The sequence below is a fragment of the Mobula hypostoma genome, chromosome 5 (assembly GCF_963921235.1).
Source record: "Mobula hypostoma chromosome 5, sMobHyp1.1, whole genome shotgun sequence".
NCBI classification, from domain to species: Eukaryota; Metazoa; Chordata; class Chondrichthyes; order Myliobatiformes; family Myliobatidae; genus Mobula; species Mobula hypostoma.
In genome coordinates this window covers 71,848,108-71,867,419 of record NC_086101.1, presented here as the reverse complement: position 1 = coordinate 71,867,419, position 19,312 = coordinate 71,848,108, and the positions used below count along the sequence as shown (strand labels likewise).

The window sequence follows — 19,312 nt, the reverse complement described above, 5'->3', positions numbered from 1 at the left end:
CCAGAGATCATTTCGAAATAAGAAGCTTGGTTAGGTAGAAAGAAGTTTCGAAGTCAAAGTCAAGTTTATTGTCATATGTAGAAGTACATGTATCAACAGGTTCAATGAAAAGCTTACTTGTAGCAGAATCACAGGCACAAACCATAATATAAGCAGAATTCTCAAGAAAAACATAAAATAAACTTTAATTATACATACAAAAACCCACAATTAGAACAAAACAAGCGTATTTTAGTGCAAATTGATCAGAGTGGTCCAATGTTGCTAAATTATAATGGTGATTAAGATCTTGCTGGTTGGTTCAAAAACCAAGCGGTTGAAGGGAAGTGTTTGTTCTGAACCTGCTGGTGTGGAACTTCAGATTTCCATACCTCCTGCCCAAAGGTAGCTGAAAAAGAAGACATGGCTTGGGTGACGGGGATCTTCGTTGCTGGACAGTGCCTTCCTGAGGTAGATACAGGTCGACCTTCACTAATCCGGCACCACTGGGACCTGAGGAGTGCCGGATTAGTGAAAATGCCAAATTACAGAAGGATCACATTAAGCATAATCAGTGCCGGATTATCGAAGGACCCAGATTACATGTAGTCAGATTAGTGAAGGTTGACCTGTACTACCAATGGCGGGGAAGGATGTGCCTGTGATGCATTGTTTATGAAAAGAACTGCCTGTGACCTGAAGTAACCTGTACCCAGTGCTTGGGAGACCTGACTGATAGTCATAGTCATAGTCATACTTTATTAATCCTGGGGGAAATTGGTTTTCGTTACAGTTGCTCCATAAATAATAAATAGTAATAGAACCATAAATAGTTAAATAGTAATATGTAAATTATGCCAGTAAATTATGAAATAAGTCCAGGACCAGCCTAATGGCTCAGGGTGTCTGACCCTCCAAGGGAGGAGTTGTAAAGTTTGATGGCCACAGGCAGGAATGACTTCCTATGACACTCTGTGCTGCATCTTGGAGGAATGAGTCTCTGGCTGAATGTACTCCTGTGCCCACCCAGTACATTATGTAGTGGATGGGAGACATTGACCAAGATGGCATGCAACTTAGACAGCATCCTCTTTTCAGACACCACCGTGAGAGAGTCCAGTTCCATCCCCACAACATCACTGGCCTTAGGAATGAGTTTGTTGATTCTGTTGATGTCTGCTACCCTCAGCCTGCTGCCCCAGCACACAACAGCAAACATGATAGCACTGGCCACCACAGACTCGTAGAACATCCTCAGCATCATCCGGCAGATGTTAAAGGACCTCAGTCTCCTCGGGAAATAGAGATGGCTCTGAGACTGATCTGGTTTGTACTGGCTTGACTTAGGGAAAACAAAGTTTCATGGAAGGGCATTAAAGTGATGCTGACACAAGAGACAAACAACTTGCTGGAGGAACTTAACGGGTCAAGCAACGTCCGTGGAAGGGAAGAAATGGACAGTGTTTCAGTTTGACTCTACAACTTATTTATACAGACGGTGATAAGAATATGGGATGTGCTGCCACAGGAAACAATTGTACCATTTAAGATGCACTTGGATAACTGTATGGAGAGAAAGGATATGGGCCGAATGCAGGAAATTGGGATCAGCTAAGTAGAAAAAAATGATCGACATGGATTCATTGGCTGAAGGACTTGTATTTGTGCAGTATTGCTCTGACCTTAAGCTCGACCTGCTGCTGAGGGTACAGTCTTCAGCCTGAATACCAAAAGTGTGGGTTGTTACTTCTCCAATTTGCCCAGTTTAAAGCAACGTTGTATGAAGACTGCTATCACAACTACCTCTGTTATTCCTAGCAAGCGTGTGCTTTGGTAAATTCCAATTTTCTGAAGAGCTCTGAAAGTTTGGCTTCACAATTCATGCAAAAAGAAAAGATTTTGAATAAAATCAAAACCTGTACTTTATAGTAAAAAGGAAATCAGTGGAGGAACTCAGCAAATCAAACAGCATCTGTGGAGGCAAAGGAATGTTTTGGACAATGACCCTGCAATCTGGTCTGGAAGACTAAAAGATGTTATGGAGCAGTAGCTCATCAGGCCTACATCTTCATTATGTCGGAATGAGTAACTGGAAATTTCATAATAGTATCTTCAAGAGTTTGTGGGGATTCAACATGACATCTAAAACTTTGGCAAACTTCTATAGGTGTGTAGAGGAGAGTACCTCACAGCCTGGTATAGCCCAGATCGGAAATCCTACAAAAAGTAGTGGATACGGCCCAGTTCATCACAGGTAAAGCCCTTCCCACCATTGTGCACATCTACATGAAGTATTGTCACAGGAAAGCAACATCCATCATCAGAGACCAGTACCACCCAGGGCATACTATTGCCATCAGGAAGAAGGTACAGGAGCCTCAGGACTCATACCACCAGGTTCTGGGACAGTTATACCCTTCAACCATCAAGCTCTTGAACCAGATGAGATAACTTCACTCAACTTCACGTGCCCCATCATTGAAACGTTACCACAACCTAAGGATTCACTTTCATGGACTCTTCATCTCATGGTCTCGATATTTATTGTTTATGTATTTATTATTTCTTTATTCTTGTATTTGCACAGTTTGTTATCTTTTGCACATTGTTTGAACACCCAACCTATGTGGTCATTCATTGATTCTATTATGGTTATTATCCTATTATGGATTTATTGAGTTTGCACTTAAGAAAATGAGTCTCAGGGTTGGATATGGTAACATATGTACTTTGATAATAAATTTACTTTGAACTTGAAATGTGCTTTATCAGAACATACCTTGTTCACTAATTTTATCTTACCTTGGAGAATCTTTACCATCAGATAAGGAGAAACAAAATATTGTGCCTCCCAATAAAGAAAGTGAAGAGCCGGCCCAGCCAATAAACAAAGCAGCTCCTAATTCATATCTGCAGAAGAAAAATAAGTATTTTTATTGCCTTTTTTTCCCATAACATGTAGGCTGTGCATTAAAATCAGCAATATTCTTACAGTAGAATATAGGGTCACTCTTATGAACTGGCATTCCCAATAGCAAGCTTTGCAGACTCAACACATGTTTAAAATATTGAATTCTATCAAATCTGACACATTCAAAACTATCTCAATTGAAACTTCAATCAAAACTTGTAAAAGTGTCATGTATTCAAATTGGCATAAGAACTAAAATTGTGGAAATGAGGGGATACATAGAGGCTGCAAAGGTTGTGAATGATACAGCTGTTAATACCCAATTGATTTGTAATATCCGGTTATAAAGTCCAAATAAATGCCCAATTTGTTTCCATTTGCAAAGAGGAATGGATTGTTTTGTTAAAAAAAATTATAGCCATTTGATTGAATTTTCAACACACAACTAACTGCCAGGAAGGTAAAACTCACATTCTAGGTAAAAGAGCAATTTTCATCCATTCAATCTTGACTTTTCGGAATTGGATTGAAGATAATATGTTGATTGAAATGTCTGAAATTATTTGAAGCAATAACTGATTGGAATAGTTATAAAATTAAGCTCTGAACACTATAGTGAAATATTCTGTGGTTTCTGAACCTCTGGGAAGATGGAAATCTCATTGTAAAACAATTAGAACATGGAACACAGAACATATTACCACACAGGAACAGGCCCACAACATGTGCTGAACCAGCTAAGCTAATGATGCCTAATTAAACTAATCTCTTCTTCCTGCACGATCTGCATCCATCATCCTCTGCAAATTCACAAGCCTATGCATGAGCCTCCTAAAAGTCTCTGCAATATCTGTCTCCACTACCACCCCTGGCAGTGCACCCCTGGTAACCACTGCTCTCTGCATAGGTAGTGCAGTCACTTGAGACGGATCAGAATCAGGTTTAATATCACTGGCAGACGTCATGAAATTTGTTGCTTTGCAGCAGAAGTATTTTGTAATACATAATAATAAAAACTATAAATTGCAATAGGAAGTACATATAAAGGAGTAAATTAAATTAGTCTTGCAAAAAAGAGAGGGGAAAAATACTGAGGAAGTGTTCATGGTCCACTCAAAAATCAGATGGCAGAGAAGAAGAAGCTGTTCCTGAAACTTTGATTGTGCATCTTCAAGCTCCTATACCTCCGCCTTGATGGTAGCAATGAAAAGAGACGTCCTAGGTGATGGGGGTCCTTAATGATGGATGCCACCTTTTTGAGGCATTACCTTTTGAAGGTGTCCTGGATGCTGGGGAGGCTGGTGCCCATGTTGGAGCTGGCTGAGTTTACAACTTTCTGCAGCTTTTTCCAATCCTGTGCAGCGGCCCTTCCATGCCAGATGGTGATGCAGCCAGTTAGAATGCTCTCCGCGGTACATTTGTAGAAACTTGCAAATGTATTTGGTGGCATACACATCTCTTCAAACGTCTAATGAAATAAAGCCACTGTTGTGCCTTCTTTGGACTTGCATCAATATGTTGGGCCCAGGATATGTCCTCAGAGATACTGACAAGCAGGCACATGAAACTGCTCATCCTTACAATTTCTGATCCCTTGATGAGAACTGGTGTGTTATCTTGACTTCCCTCCTGAAGTCCACAATCAGTTTCTTGGTTTTACTGACACTGAGGGCAAGGATATTGCTGTCTCCTTGTCACCATCTGAAATTCTGCCAGTAATAGTTGTGTCATCAGCAAATTTATAGATGGTGTTGAAGCTCTATCTACTCATACAATTGTAGGTGTACAGAGAGTGTAGCAGTGGGCTAAAGATGTGCCAGTGTTGATTGGCAGTGAGGAGGAGATGTTACTTCCAATTCTAACTGACTGTGGTTTCCCACTGAAGAGGTCAAGGGCACATTTGCAGAGGCAGGTACAGAGGCCCAGGTTTCGGAGCCCATTGATTAGAACTGAGGGTGTAATTGTATTGGATGCTGAGCTATTGTCAATGAACAGCTGTCTGATATAGGTATTTCTATTGTCCACATGATCCAAGACCGAGTGGAGAGCCAGTGAAATTCCATCTGCTGTGGACCTATGTGGCAAAGGGCAAATTACAGTGTGTCCAGGTCCTTGCTTGGGCAGGAGATGATTCTAGCCATGACCAACCTCTCAAAGCACTTCATCACAGTAAACGTGAGTGCAACTGGGTGACAGTCATTGTGACAGCTTATCCTGCTCTTCTTGGGCACTGGTACAATTTTGAAGCAGGTAGGAACCTCTGACTGCAGTAAGAAGTGTTTGATGATATCCTTCCTATAATGAGGTCCCCTGAACTGAACACAACAGTCCAAGTGTGGTCTTACCAGGGTTTTATAGAGCTGCAACATTACCTCTCAGCTCTTGAAATCTATTTCCTGACTAATGAAGGCTAACACACCATAGGTCTTCATAATAACCCTGTCAATTTGAGATACAATTTTGAGGGATTTATGGACGCAGAGCAGAAGATCCCATTGTTCTTCCACAGTACTAAGAATCCTGCTATTAATTTTGTATTCTGCCTTCGAATTCAACCTTCCAAAATGAATCGCTTCACACTTTCCTGGATTGAACTCCATCTGCCATTTCTCAGCCCAGATCTGCATTCTGTCAATGGCCCATCGTAACCTACAACAACTCTCAACTCTATCCACAAGGACAGAAACCTTCATGTCATCTGCAATTTTACCTTTCCACTTCCTCATCAAAGTCATCTATAAAAATCATAAAGAGCAGCTTCCCAGAACACTACTGCACAACACCACTGATCACCAACCACCAGGAAGAATACTCTCCATCTAATACCATCCTTTGCCTTCTATGGGCAATCCAATTCTATATTCACATAGCCAAATTTAACCTGGCCCTATGCCTCCCGACTTTCTGACTGAGCCCATCATGAGAAACCTTATCAAATACTCTACTAAAATCCACATACACCACATCTACACCTCTCTACTTTCATCAATGTGTTTTGTAATCTTCTTTCTTCCTCTTGCCTAGATCCTTCTCCCTACCGTACTTTCCCTGCCTCAATGGAACAAAGCTATCCAGAATCCCCAGCAGGTGCTCCACATTTCTGTAGTGCATTTCCCTGAGTAGATATGTTCCCAATTTCAGCTTCCCACTTCCTGCCTAATAGCATTATAATTTTGCTCTTCCCAATTAAATGTTTTCCTATAGCATCACCTCCGATCTCTCTGCAAGGCTATAGTTAGCGTCAGGGAGTTGTCGTCACTGTCACTGAAATGCTCTCCCATCAAGAGATCTGATATTCATTGACTGGCACCAGATCCAATTTGACCTGTCCTCTACTTGGCCTGCCTACATATTGTCTCAGGAATCTTTCCTGGACTTATCTAACTAGTTCCACCCCATCCAAACCTTTTGCACCAAAGAGGTGCCAAATAATATTAGGAAAGTTGAAGTTTCCCATAACCACACCCTTGTTATTTTTGCAACTTTCCAAAATCTGCCTCCTGACCTATTGTTCAGCGCCTCTGATGCTACTGTAGATTGACAAAATACTCCCAAAAGAGTGATTGCTCCCTTCTTGTTTATGTCATCCACCCACACTGACTCAGGTGACAGTCCCTCTAAGTCGTCCTCGGTTTCTGCAGCTGTGATACCATCCCTGATTAGCAATGCCACTCCTCCACCTCTTTTATCTCGCCACCTGTTCCTTCTGAAACATCTAAACCCCATCACATCCAGCAGCTATTCCTACCCTTGTGACGTGTATTTCAGCTGGACAGTATCCTTCCTATTAACTTTGACCAACTCTTCTTTCATGTCTCCATAATTCACTTTACTCTACTGTAACACTGATACATTTGTTGACTTTAGCTTCTCCATCTCAGATTGCAGGATGAATTCTATCATATATTATGATCACTACCTCCTAAGAATTCCTTTACCTTAACTCCTTAATGAAATCCAATTCATTACACAACACCCATTCCAGAATAACTAATCCCCTAGTGGGCTGAACCAGATTTTCTCTCATCCAAGCTGACCAAGCTATCCCATTTGCCTGAATTTGGCCCATAGCTCTCAAAACCTTTCCTGTCCAATATCTTCCAAGCATAATTGCAACTGACTTTCCCACTTCTTCTGGCAGCTCATTCCAGGAACATGCCCCTTTAAATCTTTCCCTTCTCACCTTAGACCTACGTCCTCTAGTTTTAGACTTCTCTACTTGGGAAAAAGACTCTGACTATTCACCTAATCAATGCCCTTCATGAACTTGTATACCTTTACCTTTCAGTCTCACATATTTCATGGAAAACAACCCTGCCTTTCCCATTGAGATCCAGCAATTTACTTGCAAATTTTCCCAGCACACTTTCCAACTTAATTGTATCCTTCCTACGGCTAGACGACCAGAACTGCATACAATAGTCCAGGTGTGGTCTGACCATTGCCTTGTACAGCTGATAAACAATACCCTAGGACTTATACCATGTGGCCCAATTGATGAAGTCAAGTAAGCAATATGCCTAAACATAAACATGCGAGTTGTTAAATATAAACATCACCGCAGATCTCACATGGTCTGTACATGCCAGCTGTGTGGTGAAAAAGGCACAACAGCGCCTCTTCCACCTCAGACTGTTGAAGAAGTTTGTCATGGGCCCCCAAATCCTAAGGACTTTTTACAGGGGCACAATTGAGAGCATCCTGACTGGCTGCATCACTGCCTGGTATGGGAACTGTACTTCCTTCAATCGCAGGACTCTGCAGAGAGTGGTGCGGACAGCCCAGCACATCTGTAGATGGGAACTTCCCACTATTCAACACATTTACAGTGACAGGAGTATAAAAAGGGCCCAAAGGATCAATGGGGACCCAAGTCACCCCAACTACAAACTGTTCCAGCTGCTACCGTCTGGGAAACGGTACCACAGCATAAAAGCCAGGATCAAAAGGCTCTGGGACAGCTTCTTCCACCAGGCCACCAGACTGATTAATTCATGCTGACACATGTTATATCAAGTGACATCTATGTTATATTGACTGTCCTGTTGTACATACTATTTATTATAAATTACTATAAATTGCACATTTAGACGGAGACATAATGTAAAGGTCTTTACTCATGTATATGAAGGATGTAAGTAATAAAGTCAATTCAATTCTCTCAGCCTTTTATCTCCACTTTCAGGGAACTATGTGCTTCTACCCTTGGGACTTCTACAACAGTCTCCAGGGTCCTATCATGTACCATCCTGTCCTGGTTTATCTTCACACTAATCTCAGTTAAATTCCTTGGCACACTTATCCAGTTGATATACTGTAGGTCTATTTATAATCTTAGATAGATTATTATACACTGTAACACCAATTTGTCATCTTCTGCCAGCTGATTAACTATGCCATCTACATTCTCATCCAACTTATTAATACAGTTGACAAACAAGAGATTAGGTATGGATCTCCGTAGCACAATACCGGTCACAGGCCTCTAATCTTAGGAAACAACCCTCTACTATCACCCTCTGACTTCTTCCACCAAATCAATTTTGTATCTAATTCTCTAACGCATCCTGATTCTCATGTAATCTAACCTTTCAGATTAGACTTTCATAGCAATGGCCTTGCTATAGTCCATGCAGACAACCCCTACCTCCCGGCCCTCATCCAACCCCTTGGTCACCTCTTTGAAAAATACTCAGTCAAGTTCATGAGCCACAAATTCCCATGCACAAAGTCATGCTGAGTACCTCGAACCAGTTCTTGCATTTCCAAATGCAGATAGATCCTGCCTTGCAGTCACTTCTCCATCACTGATGTTAGGGTAAGGAGTAAAAGAGTTAGACAGGACCCTTTCCACCAAAGACTGTTGAATACCTGGAATGCGCTGCCAGGGAGAGTGGTGGAAGCAGAGTTGCTGACAGGATTTCAAAGGTATCTAGATGAACATTTCATTCACCAAGGGTCTGCAGGCTAGAGGTCTGAATGCTGGAAGATGGGAATACGATGCATGAATGCCAGCTGATCAGTGTGGGTAGCAGTCGGCCAAGTAGCTGGCTTTCACATTGTATGACTCCATGACTCTATGACATATATATTCTAACTTTCAGGTCCATTCAGAATGTGAGGGATGAGACAAATTTTTAAAAAATCAATATGACAGTTCACAGTTTTGTCCCCAGTATTGTTCCCAATATTGGAGTACCAAGCAGACTTGTACTTTTGAATATTGATATGGTTTTCCCTTAATGTTTGCTCACTATTGTAATAAAACTATTTTAAATCAATATGTCAGTTTAAATCCTTGGGTAAATCAGAGATAAACATTTTATTCACAGTGGATAACCTTGATGTGAAGCTGGATGAAACAGATCTCAGCACTAGAAAACGTGTTCAGGGAAAGACTTTCTTTCATCCTCTCCCAAGGTTCAACAAGATGAACGTTTACTGACTGCAATCTAATTACTGCACTGGAACAGCAACAAAGGGAAGGCAGGTTCAAAGATGAGTTACGACAAAGCAATGGAGAAATTCTGCATCATACTTATTTTGTCATTCTACAAGCAGTAAAGAATTATTCCTTCTGTAAAATCTTCTGATCCGTACACTGATTTATTTCATAGTATATCAATTTCACCCTAGTCATGTGAAACATGATTTTATATATAGCTGCAAGGTGACACTGTGAGAATTTTTATCAGTTTTGGTAATCGGAATAACTTGTTCATTTTTATTTAGGGGGACTGTGATACTAGATCTCCTATTTGGGGATGTGACAGGGCAGGTGACAGAATTTTGTGTCTGGGAACAGGATGGTGGGGTACAGGAACCTTGGTGTACAAAGGCTGTTGAAAATCTAGTCAAGAAGAAAAGAAAAGTTTATGAAAGGTTCAAAAAAAAATAGGAAATGATAGAGATCTAGAAGACTATAAGGCTAGCTGGAAGGAGCTTAAGAATGACATTAGGAGAGCTAGAAGGGGCCATGAGAAGGCCTTGGTGAGCAGGATTAAAGAAAACCCCAAGGCATTCTACAAGTATGTGAAGAGCAAGAGAATAAGATGTGAGAGAATAGGACCAATCAAGTGTGACAGTGGAAAAAAATGTGTATGGAACTGGAGGAGATAGCAGAGGTGCTTAATGAATACTTTGCTTCAGTATTCAATACAGAAAAGGATCTTGGCGATTGTAGGGATGATTTACTGTGGACTGAAAAGCTTGAGCATGTAGACATTAAGAAAGAGGATGTTCTGGAGCTTTTGGAAAGCATCAAGTTGGATAAATCACCGGGACTGGATGAGATGTACCCCATACTATTGTGGGAGGCAAGGAAGGAGATTGCTGAGCCTCTGGCAATGATCTTTGCATCATCAATGGGGACGGGAGAGGTTCCGGAGGATTGGAGGGTTGCAGTTGTTGTTCCCTTATTCAAGAAAGGGAGTAGAGATAGCCCAGGAATTTATAGACCAGCGAGTCATACTTCAGTGGTTGTTAAGTTGATGGAGAAGATCCTGAGAGACAGGATTTATGAACATTTAGAGAGGCATAATATGATTAGGAATGGTCAGCATGGCTTTGTCAAAGGCAAGTCATGCCTTATGAGCCTGATTGAATTTTTTGAGGATGTTACTAAACGCTTGGATGAAGGTAGAGCAGTAGATGTAGTGTACATGGATTTCAGCAAGGCATTTGATAAGTTACCCCATGCAAGGCTTATTGAGAAAGTAGGAAGTCATGGGATCCAAGGGGACATTGCTTTGTGGATCCAGAATTGGCTTGCCCACAGAAGGCAAAGAATGGTTGTAGGTGGATCATGTTCTGCATGGAGGTTGGTGACCAGTGGTGTGCCTCAAGGATCTGTTCTGGGACCCCTACTCTTCGTGATTTTTATAAATGACCTGGATGAAGAAGTGGAGGGATGGGTTAGTAAATTTACTGATGACACCAAGGTTGGGGCTGTTGTGGATAGTATGGAGGGTTGTCAGAGGTTACAGCGGGGCATTGAAACTGGGCAGAGAAGTGGCAGATGGAGTTCAACTCAGATAAGTGTAAGGTGATTCATTTTGGTAGGTCAAATATGATGGCAGAATACAGTATTAATGGTAAGACTCTTGGCAGTGTAGAGGAGCAGAGGGATTATGGGGTCCGAGTCCATAGGACACTCAAAACTGCTGCGCAGATTGACTCTGTGGTTAAGAAGGCATATGGTGCGTTGGTCTTCATCAACTGTGGGACTGAGTTTAAGAGCCGAGAGGTAATGTTACAGCTATATAGTACCCTGGTCAGACCCCATTTGGAGTACTGTGTTCAGTCTGGTCACCTTACCACAGGAAGGATGTGGAAATTATAGAAAGGGTGCAAAGGAGATTTACAAGGATGTTGCCTGGATTGAGGAGCATGCCTTATGAGAATAGGTTGAGTGAACTCGGCCTTTTCTCCTTGGAGTGACGGAGGATGAGAGGTGACCTGATAGAGGTGTATAAGATGATGAGAGGCATTGATTGTGTGGATAGTCAGAGGCTTTTTCCCAGGGCTGAAATGGCTAACATGAGAGGAAACAGTTTTAAGGTGCTTGGAAGTAGGTACAGAGGAGACGTCAGGGTTAAGTCTTTTTTAAATGCAGAGAGTGGTGAGTGCGTGGAATGGGCTACCGGTGATGGTGGTGGTGGTGGATACGATAGGGACTTTCAAGAGATTCCTCGATAGGTACATGGAGCTTAGAAAAATAGAGGGCTATGGATAACCCTAGGTAATTTCTAAAGTAAGTATGTGTTTGGCACAGTATTGTAGGCTGAAGGGCCTGAATTGTGCTGTAGGTTTTTTATGTAGAAACACTCACTCCATCTTGCACTTGCTTCCCCCAGTTCAGACATTGATACTGTGTACTTTAGAGGTTAGGGCTAAAGAGGAATCTGTAAATGAGAATTACAGGAGTACAAAGACACGAATCAAGTATATAACTGGGCATATATGTGGGATAAGAGATAAGCAGCAAAGGTAAACCATTAGGTATGCTGAGATCTACATCATCTGACATTGAGTTTCAATATCAACCACAGCCGAACTAATGTCAATTCTCAACACTGTCACCTCCATACAAGTAAAAACCACTTCTAGTTTGTTATTGCTGCCTACTGATATCCACCACTGTAGTAACTTCTACCTTGAAAAAGGCACACTCGACAACTTCAAGCCCAAGAAACAACTTTATTTCGAACTTCAAAACCATTATGTATATACAGAGGCTTTCACAACCTGTACGGCATGGCAGGCACACTATATACAAAACCCACCGGAAGTAAAAAGAACGGAAGTAAAACCCCCCCATTATCCTACTTAGTACTAACTTACTTTTAATAATGCTCACATTACAACACTTCTCCCCCGTAAAATCCAACATCCCCAAATGTAAAAACACTAGGAAATAAAAACAGTGGTGTTATTAACTTGCGTACCCCTGAAAACTTATACTAGTATCTCAGCAACAGTTTATCAATACAAAACATCTGGAAAACATGACAGATTCAACATTCAATCTAACAACAACAAAAAAACTGTCCTGTCAAAGATTCAGTCTGTCAGGAGGTTTGTGAGTGCGCTGTGATCAGCGCCCTACCCCCGGTGACCCAGCAGGCACCGCTGGTGAGGGTGTTTTGGGTGGATCTGGTGTTGGGGGCATGAGAGGGATCTGTTTGTCTGCGTGAGAACGTCCATCCTCCTCAGGGGACCCCGACCCTTCTGCCAGTGTCTCGCCCTCTGGCAAAGTCACTGGTGGACATGCTTCCACCATAGTCTGTCTCACCAATGGAAACTCCATGGAACTGTCTGCCTCTGAGCCGGTATCATGACGTAGGCGCATATGGTCCTGTTGTCTGCAGAAAACACGCCCATCAGTCAGCTTAACAATATAGGAGACGGGACCACCCTGCTTAAGAATAACCCCAGGCAGCCATTGCTGATTGTTTCCCACATAGACATTGTCATCCAGTTTTAACTGTCTCTCTCGCGCATGTTGATCATGTCCCTCCTTCTGCTTTTCCTGCTTTCTCTCCACTTTCGCCTTCATGTCCGGGCGCAGCAGGTCCAATCTTGACTTGGGCCTACGCCCCATCAGCATCTCTGCTGAAGTGCGGGCTGTCGTAGTCTGTGGCATGAGGTGGTATTTAAAGAGGAAACGTGAAAGCCGCATGCTAGGAGAGTCCCCTGTCATCCGCTTCACTGTCTGAACAGCCCGCTCAGCCAAACCATTGGAGGCTGGGTGGAAAGGGGCCGCCCGAATGTGACGAATGCCATTCTGCTGCATGAACTCACGGAACAGCTCACTGGTGAACGTCGGGCCATTATCAGTGACCAGAGTGTCAGGCAACCCGTGGACTGCAAACACTTGCCTGAGTTTGTCTATGGTTGAGGGGGCTGTGATGTTGCTCAGGATGTGAGCTTCGATCCATTTAGAATGCACATCTACCATGACAAGAAACATCTGCCCCATAAAAGGGCAGCAAAGTCCAAATATAGCCTAAACCAGGGGTGGTCTGGCCACTCCCATAGGTGCAATGGAGCTGGTATTGGCATATTCTGATTAGTCTGACATTGTGTGCATGATTTTACCTCATTCTACAGATCCTGATCCATTCCTGGCACCCAGACGTAGGATCTTGCAAGGCTTTTCATTGGAGACTCATGAATTGAGTCTCATGAATTTCCTCCACAATCTGTGAACGGCCAGAGGGAGGCACGATGATCCTCGCCACCCCCCCACCCAGAGGAGTTCTTTCACTTCCTTGAAAGCTTTCTCCTGCTCTTCACCCCACTGCCACCTAGTGTCATTGTGAAGCAGCTCATACAGCGGGGTCAAACCCTTGAGAGATCAGGAAGAAACTTGCCATAATAATTCACTATGCCTAAAAATGATCCGAGTTCAGTGACAGTCTTGGGGCTTCCTTAATAGCTCTCACTTTGTCCTCCACAGGGCAAAGCTCCTCTGCTGTGATCTTGTGTCCCAGGTAAGTCACACTCGATGCCAGGAACACACATTTTCCGCGTTTCAACCACAGCCCTGCATCTGAGAGTCTCTTCAACACCCATTCTAAATTAGCCAGATGCTCCACCTCCGTAGCCCCTGTGATCAAAATATCATCAAGGTACACTGCTACGTGTGGAATCCCCTGCAGCAAAGTGTCCATTGTCCTTTGGAAAATGGCAGGGCTGGATGCCACTCCAAACACCAGGCGAGTGTTTAATAATCCCTTGTGCTTATTAACCGTGACGTACTCCTTTGAATCCTCGTCGAGCAGCAGCTGTTGGTAGGCATGGTTCATGTCCAGCTTTGTGGACAGCTTACCCCTGACAGGGTCGCAAACAGGTCATCCACCCGTGGCAATGGGTACTCCACCAGCCTACTAGAGATCTGATTCACTGTAAGCTTATAATCCCCACATACCCTCACCGTTTTGTCTGCCTTCAAAACTGGAACAATGGGAGCTGCCCACCTTGAAAACTGGATGGGCTCAATAATGCCCAGCCTCTGTAAACATTCCAGCTCCTCCTCGACTTTGCCTTTCATGACATAGGGCACCGACCTGGGCTTAAATAAATGTGGTGAGGCCTCAGGGTCGACATGGAGTTTCACTGTCACACCCATCAGTGTGCCCAGCTCGTCCTGAAAACATCGCTGTACCACTGCAGAATGTCCTCTGTCGTGTGTGCATACTTAATTTAGACTAGATTATGAGGACACGCAGTCCTCTTTTATTGTCATTTAGTAATGCATGCATTAAGAAATGATACAATATTCCTCCGGTGTGATATCACAAAAACACAGGACAGACCAAGACTGAAAAACTAACAAAAACCACATAATTATAACATATATTTACAACAGTGCAACAATACCATAACTTGATGAAGAACAGGCCATGGCACAGTAAAAAAGTTCAAAGTCTCTCAAATTTCATGCCAGTTTAGCCGGATTTTGCGAAGCCAATTGCGACCCAAAAGACTGGGCCCCCTGCACTTAGCTATCACTAGCCTGGCTTCAGCCTTCTGACCCCCAGCTGAAATGTCCACATATAACACCCCTAAATGTGGTATGGGCTGCCCCGTATAGGTCCTAGGTTTGAGCTTTGACGGTCTAATGGGAGGCAGGTTGGACCCCCATGTTCTCCTGTAGGTCTCCTCACTAATGACCGAAGCAGTAGCCCCTGAATCAATCTCAAACTTAATGTCCTTTCCCCTGACAGTGACTGTGGCATAATATGGTTCAGGTGGTTCCTCATCTGTTTCCACTGCAAACATGTTGTAGGCACACGCTGCCTCTTCATCTGCTTCTCCTAGATGGTGTGTGGCTGCCTGGGCCTGTTGAGCATTCCCCTGCCCAGGATTCATCTTACCCTTTGAACTTTTGCACGTTTTAACTAAATGTCCCTTTTTGCTACAAGCATGGCAGACAGTGTCTTTGAATTTGCAATTATTTGCATAGTGCGTCCCTCCACACCGGAAACATTTCATCCGCTTTGCCTGTTTACCAGTCTCACTCCTGACTTGGTGCACTGCCACCGACTGTGACCCCCCATGTCCTTTCTGGATATCCTTGACATTATTAGCAGCCATCTCCATGCCTTGGGAAATCTCTAAGGCTTTCTTGAAAGTCAACGGTGGAGTTTCCCCTAACAGGCGGGCGTTGTATGCCGTCATTATTAATGCCGCATACCAATCTATCACAGAGCATGTCTTCCAACACCGCTCCGCAATCACAATGCTCTGACACGAAGCTTGGCCACGAAATTGGCCACAGACTGACCTGGCTTCTTGAAACAGCTGTGAAACTTACACCGTTGGACTATCACAGAAGGTTTCGGATTGTGGTGGTTCCCCACGAGCTTGACCAGTTCGTCATATGGAACGTCCCCCAGTTTTCGCGGTGTGGCTAAATTCCTTATTAGCTTGTAAGTCTTCGCCCCACACACACTCAGGAGAATAGAGTGCTTCTTAGCCTCCTCAGTAATTCCATTAGCACAGAAAAAGTGTCCCAACCTTTCCTCATACTCTGGCCAGTCCTCGTTTCCTTCTAGGAATTTCCCGATAGTTCCAAACGTAGCCATCTGAAACGCAAAGCTCCCATTCGAAAAACGTGCCGATATGTTCACAAAACCAGTTCACCTCGTCGCCAAAAATATGTAGCAACTTCTACTTTGATACTTTGATACTTTTCCACTTGACACCTTCATGCCAAAGAAACAACTTTATCTCGAACTTCAAAACCGTTATGCATATACAGAGAATTTCACAATCTGTACGACATGGCAGGTACACTATATGCAGAGCCCATAGGAAGTAAAAAGAACGGAAGTAAAACTTACTTTTAATAATGCTCACATTACAACAACCACCATCACATTAAGTTATTGGAATTAGAATTGAACAGATTAAGGTGAACAATGCAAGTTGAAAGGTTGATGCCCAATAGACTGGAGTTATTAACTAGTAAAAGATGGGACTTTGGTCAACTGAAGGGATGAACTAGTGGTGTAGTTAACAATATGTGCCATCTGAAGACTTTTAGCATTTCACAATATATGTTTGATTATTAAATATTATCCTGCATGTCTTGAAGCTTTATTTCTGCCACAACTCTTGGAAATTACAAATGACCATGAGACAAAGAAACAGAATTGGGCCATTCAGCCCATTAAAATTGTTCTGCTATTTGATCATTGTTGATTTGTTTTCCATCTCAGCTCCAATCTCCTGCCTTCTTCCTGTAATTTCTCATGTTCTTCCTAATCAAGAGCCTATCAACCTTGCTTTAAGTATACCCAATGACATGGCCTCGATAGCGGAATGTGCCAATGAATTGCACAGATCCACTATCCTCTGGCTAAAGAAATTCCTCCTCATCTCTGTCTCAGAAGAATGTCCTTTTATTTTGAGGCCGCACCTTCTAGCCTGAGACTCTCCCAATATTGGAAATATCCTCCCTTGTCCACTCTATCTAGGTCTTTCAATATTTGATAGGTTTCAATTAGATCCCCCTTCACCCGTCTAAACTCCAGCAAATACAAGCCCAGAGCCATCAAACGCTCCTTATACCCTTCCATTCCTGGAATCATTCTTGTAACCTCCTTTAGACTGTAAGGTCCTTCTGAGCACATCGAGGGTAAAGGATATTTCTCCTGTTCACCGCCTTCACTCCAAAAGCTTTCAATATATTAGCAGAAAGCCTTAATGCATATTGTCCTCAAAATTAACCATTCTTTAACATATTTGAACAGATATTTAGATCACAAAGAACCTGAAACATTTCTTTCAGCCTCAGCTCAATCGCTTGACAAGATCCGGATATCTGTTATGTAGCACAACAATCTGTAAAGCCAAGGAGCAACCTAAAGACTACGATTGATTATCTGCATGCAGAAATTATGTAACACAATGTGCACAACAAAATAAGTGTGCTGCCTGCAAAGTAATGAATGATTATATGTCATCAAAAAGCCCAGACCTATTTTCCCAGTTACCTAATTGAACTTTGAACGCAGAGAAAAGATTGCAATATTCTACAATGCAAAGCACAACTTTAAAGTTCTCCAGCTCTTTATCACTTTCACCAATCAACTTTCCAGCTATTTACTTCCTCCCCCTCTCCCAGTTTCACCCATCACCTCCCAACTTGTACTATTTCTCCCCTCCCCCCACCTTCTCACTCTGACCTCATCTTTTTTTTTCCAGTCCTGATGAAGGGTCTCAGCTCGAATTGTCAACTGTTTACTCTTTTCCATAGATGCTGCCTGGCCTGCTGAGTTCCTCCAGCATTTTGTGTGTGTTGCTTTGGATCTCCTGCATCTGTAGATTTTCTTGTGTTCGTGGATTCACTTTACTGTAAACAGCTTCATAGTGGCAGAGGAGGAGAGTTGGGAGGGAGGTCTGTCTGAAAATTGCCATGACTAATGGACCTAGTATTAATTTGTTCAGGGTGTCGTTACTTTATCTTTTCCTTCTATGATGACTCAGTTTCCACTGCAATTTTTCTACTCTATTTCATTACTGATAACTCACTTCCTCGATCTTATGCAAACCAATTTACATTAAACAGTAATAAAAATTGTGACCATCTGGTTATCATTCTAGAAAGGAAGGTTCTAAATTACATCAGTAAAAATTGGGGAAAAAAATGAACCTTGGAAAAAGAATGCAACAGCTGAATCTGAATAGTTTTGCAGATTATATTATTTTATAGAAGGATTTACGATAACATTTCTCCAAGATTCACTCAATTTGGCTGTAATAAAAAAAATAAGTGTTTCAAAGAAAATGAAATTGGTATCATGACGAAAACTTACTTTTGCTCTATTATCATGGGGTCAAAGAATTGTGCAGTAATTCGATTTGCATACCACGAAAAAGCAATTACAGATGACAAACCTGTAGGGAACAAATTTTCATTAGTCCAAGAATAATAATGATTAACAAAAATGTAAATCCCTTATTATTAGGTTAAATTTATATCATAGGTAGCTCATTCACATAATCAATTTTTTAAAAGATATGATTTGCCAATTCAAATCTTATCTCAGAGGCGTTCCCATGAAATAGACTATTATCAGATACTGATTTTTTTTAATGTACAAGAACAAATACTCAAACTCATTAAGAACCAACTTTCCGTTCAAGCTACCATGGAACAAAGGCAGGCCAGATACAGCAATAATGGTTTCAGAATTGTTTCATTATTGCTGAGACAGGGATTTGGGCTGGTGTTTCTATATATTTGACAGTAGCAATTGTTTGAAATGGGTTTAAAGTCCTGAAAGCTCATTAATTGCTTGGTTTTGATTAAAACAGTATCTTACCATGAACATTCAAAATATTCAGCCTGCTACATGTTCAAATAAATATTAGTTTTTGAAACAAAACCAAATTACCAATTTGTACAGTAAATTACAAAACAACAGTACAAATTGTAATGGCATTTCAATATGTTTGTTCATTATTGTTATATTTCACAAGGTTTCCCGGCGGGAGTCTCACTTCATGGGTATTGCTCCATCTTAGCTGAAATCGCGAAGTTCCAGTCCCATCGACCAACAAAGCTTTCAGAACACAAAACTACCAAGGCCTCGAGCCAAAATACTACTAGACATTTCTCCAGGGTCCAGCTTTAACCAAAAGAATGTTGTCATTATTTGCTTACTGTCCACTGTTAGTACCTGGAATGCCTGGCAGATAAAGACCATACTGCCGAAACCTGAGATCATTTATTCTCATTTGTAAGCAGTGATAAATAAAATAGGATAATATGGTCATGTTATTATTGGGTTAGTTATCAGAACCCTAGCAAGTAATCAAGGAATGTATGTTCTCATCCTAACACGTGTTTTGGAATATGCAACTAATTTTTAGATGCTTGAATATAGAACCTCATGGCAATGAAGATGA

General features: G+C 42.1%; 1 protein-coding gene across 1 annotated transcript in view; it reads right to left on the bottom strand.

The window, feature by feature from the left end:
- Positions 1 to 294: 294 nt before the first annotated feature.
- cldn10a (claudin 10a) overlaps positions 295 to 19,312 on the bottom strand; it is a 72,616-nt gene continuing 53,598 nt past the window's right edge. The window contains exons 3-5 of the mRNA XM_063047525.1: positions 18,217 to 18,298; positions 2,782 to 2,889; positions 295 to 388 (exon numbers count right to left, since the gene is read on the bottom strand). Coding sequence (XP_062903595.1) covers positions 358 to 388; positions 2,782 to 2,889; positions 18,217 to 18,298 — 221 coding nt within the window. The 3' untranslated portion in view covers positions 295 to 357. The remainder of the gene's footprint in view (positions 389 to 2,781; positions 2,890 to 18,216; positions 18,299 to 19,312) is intronic.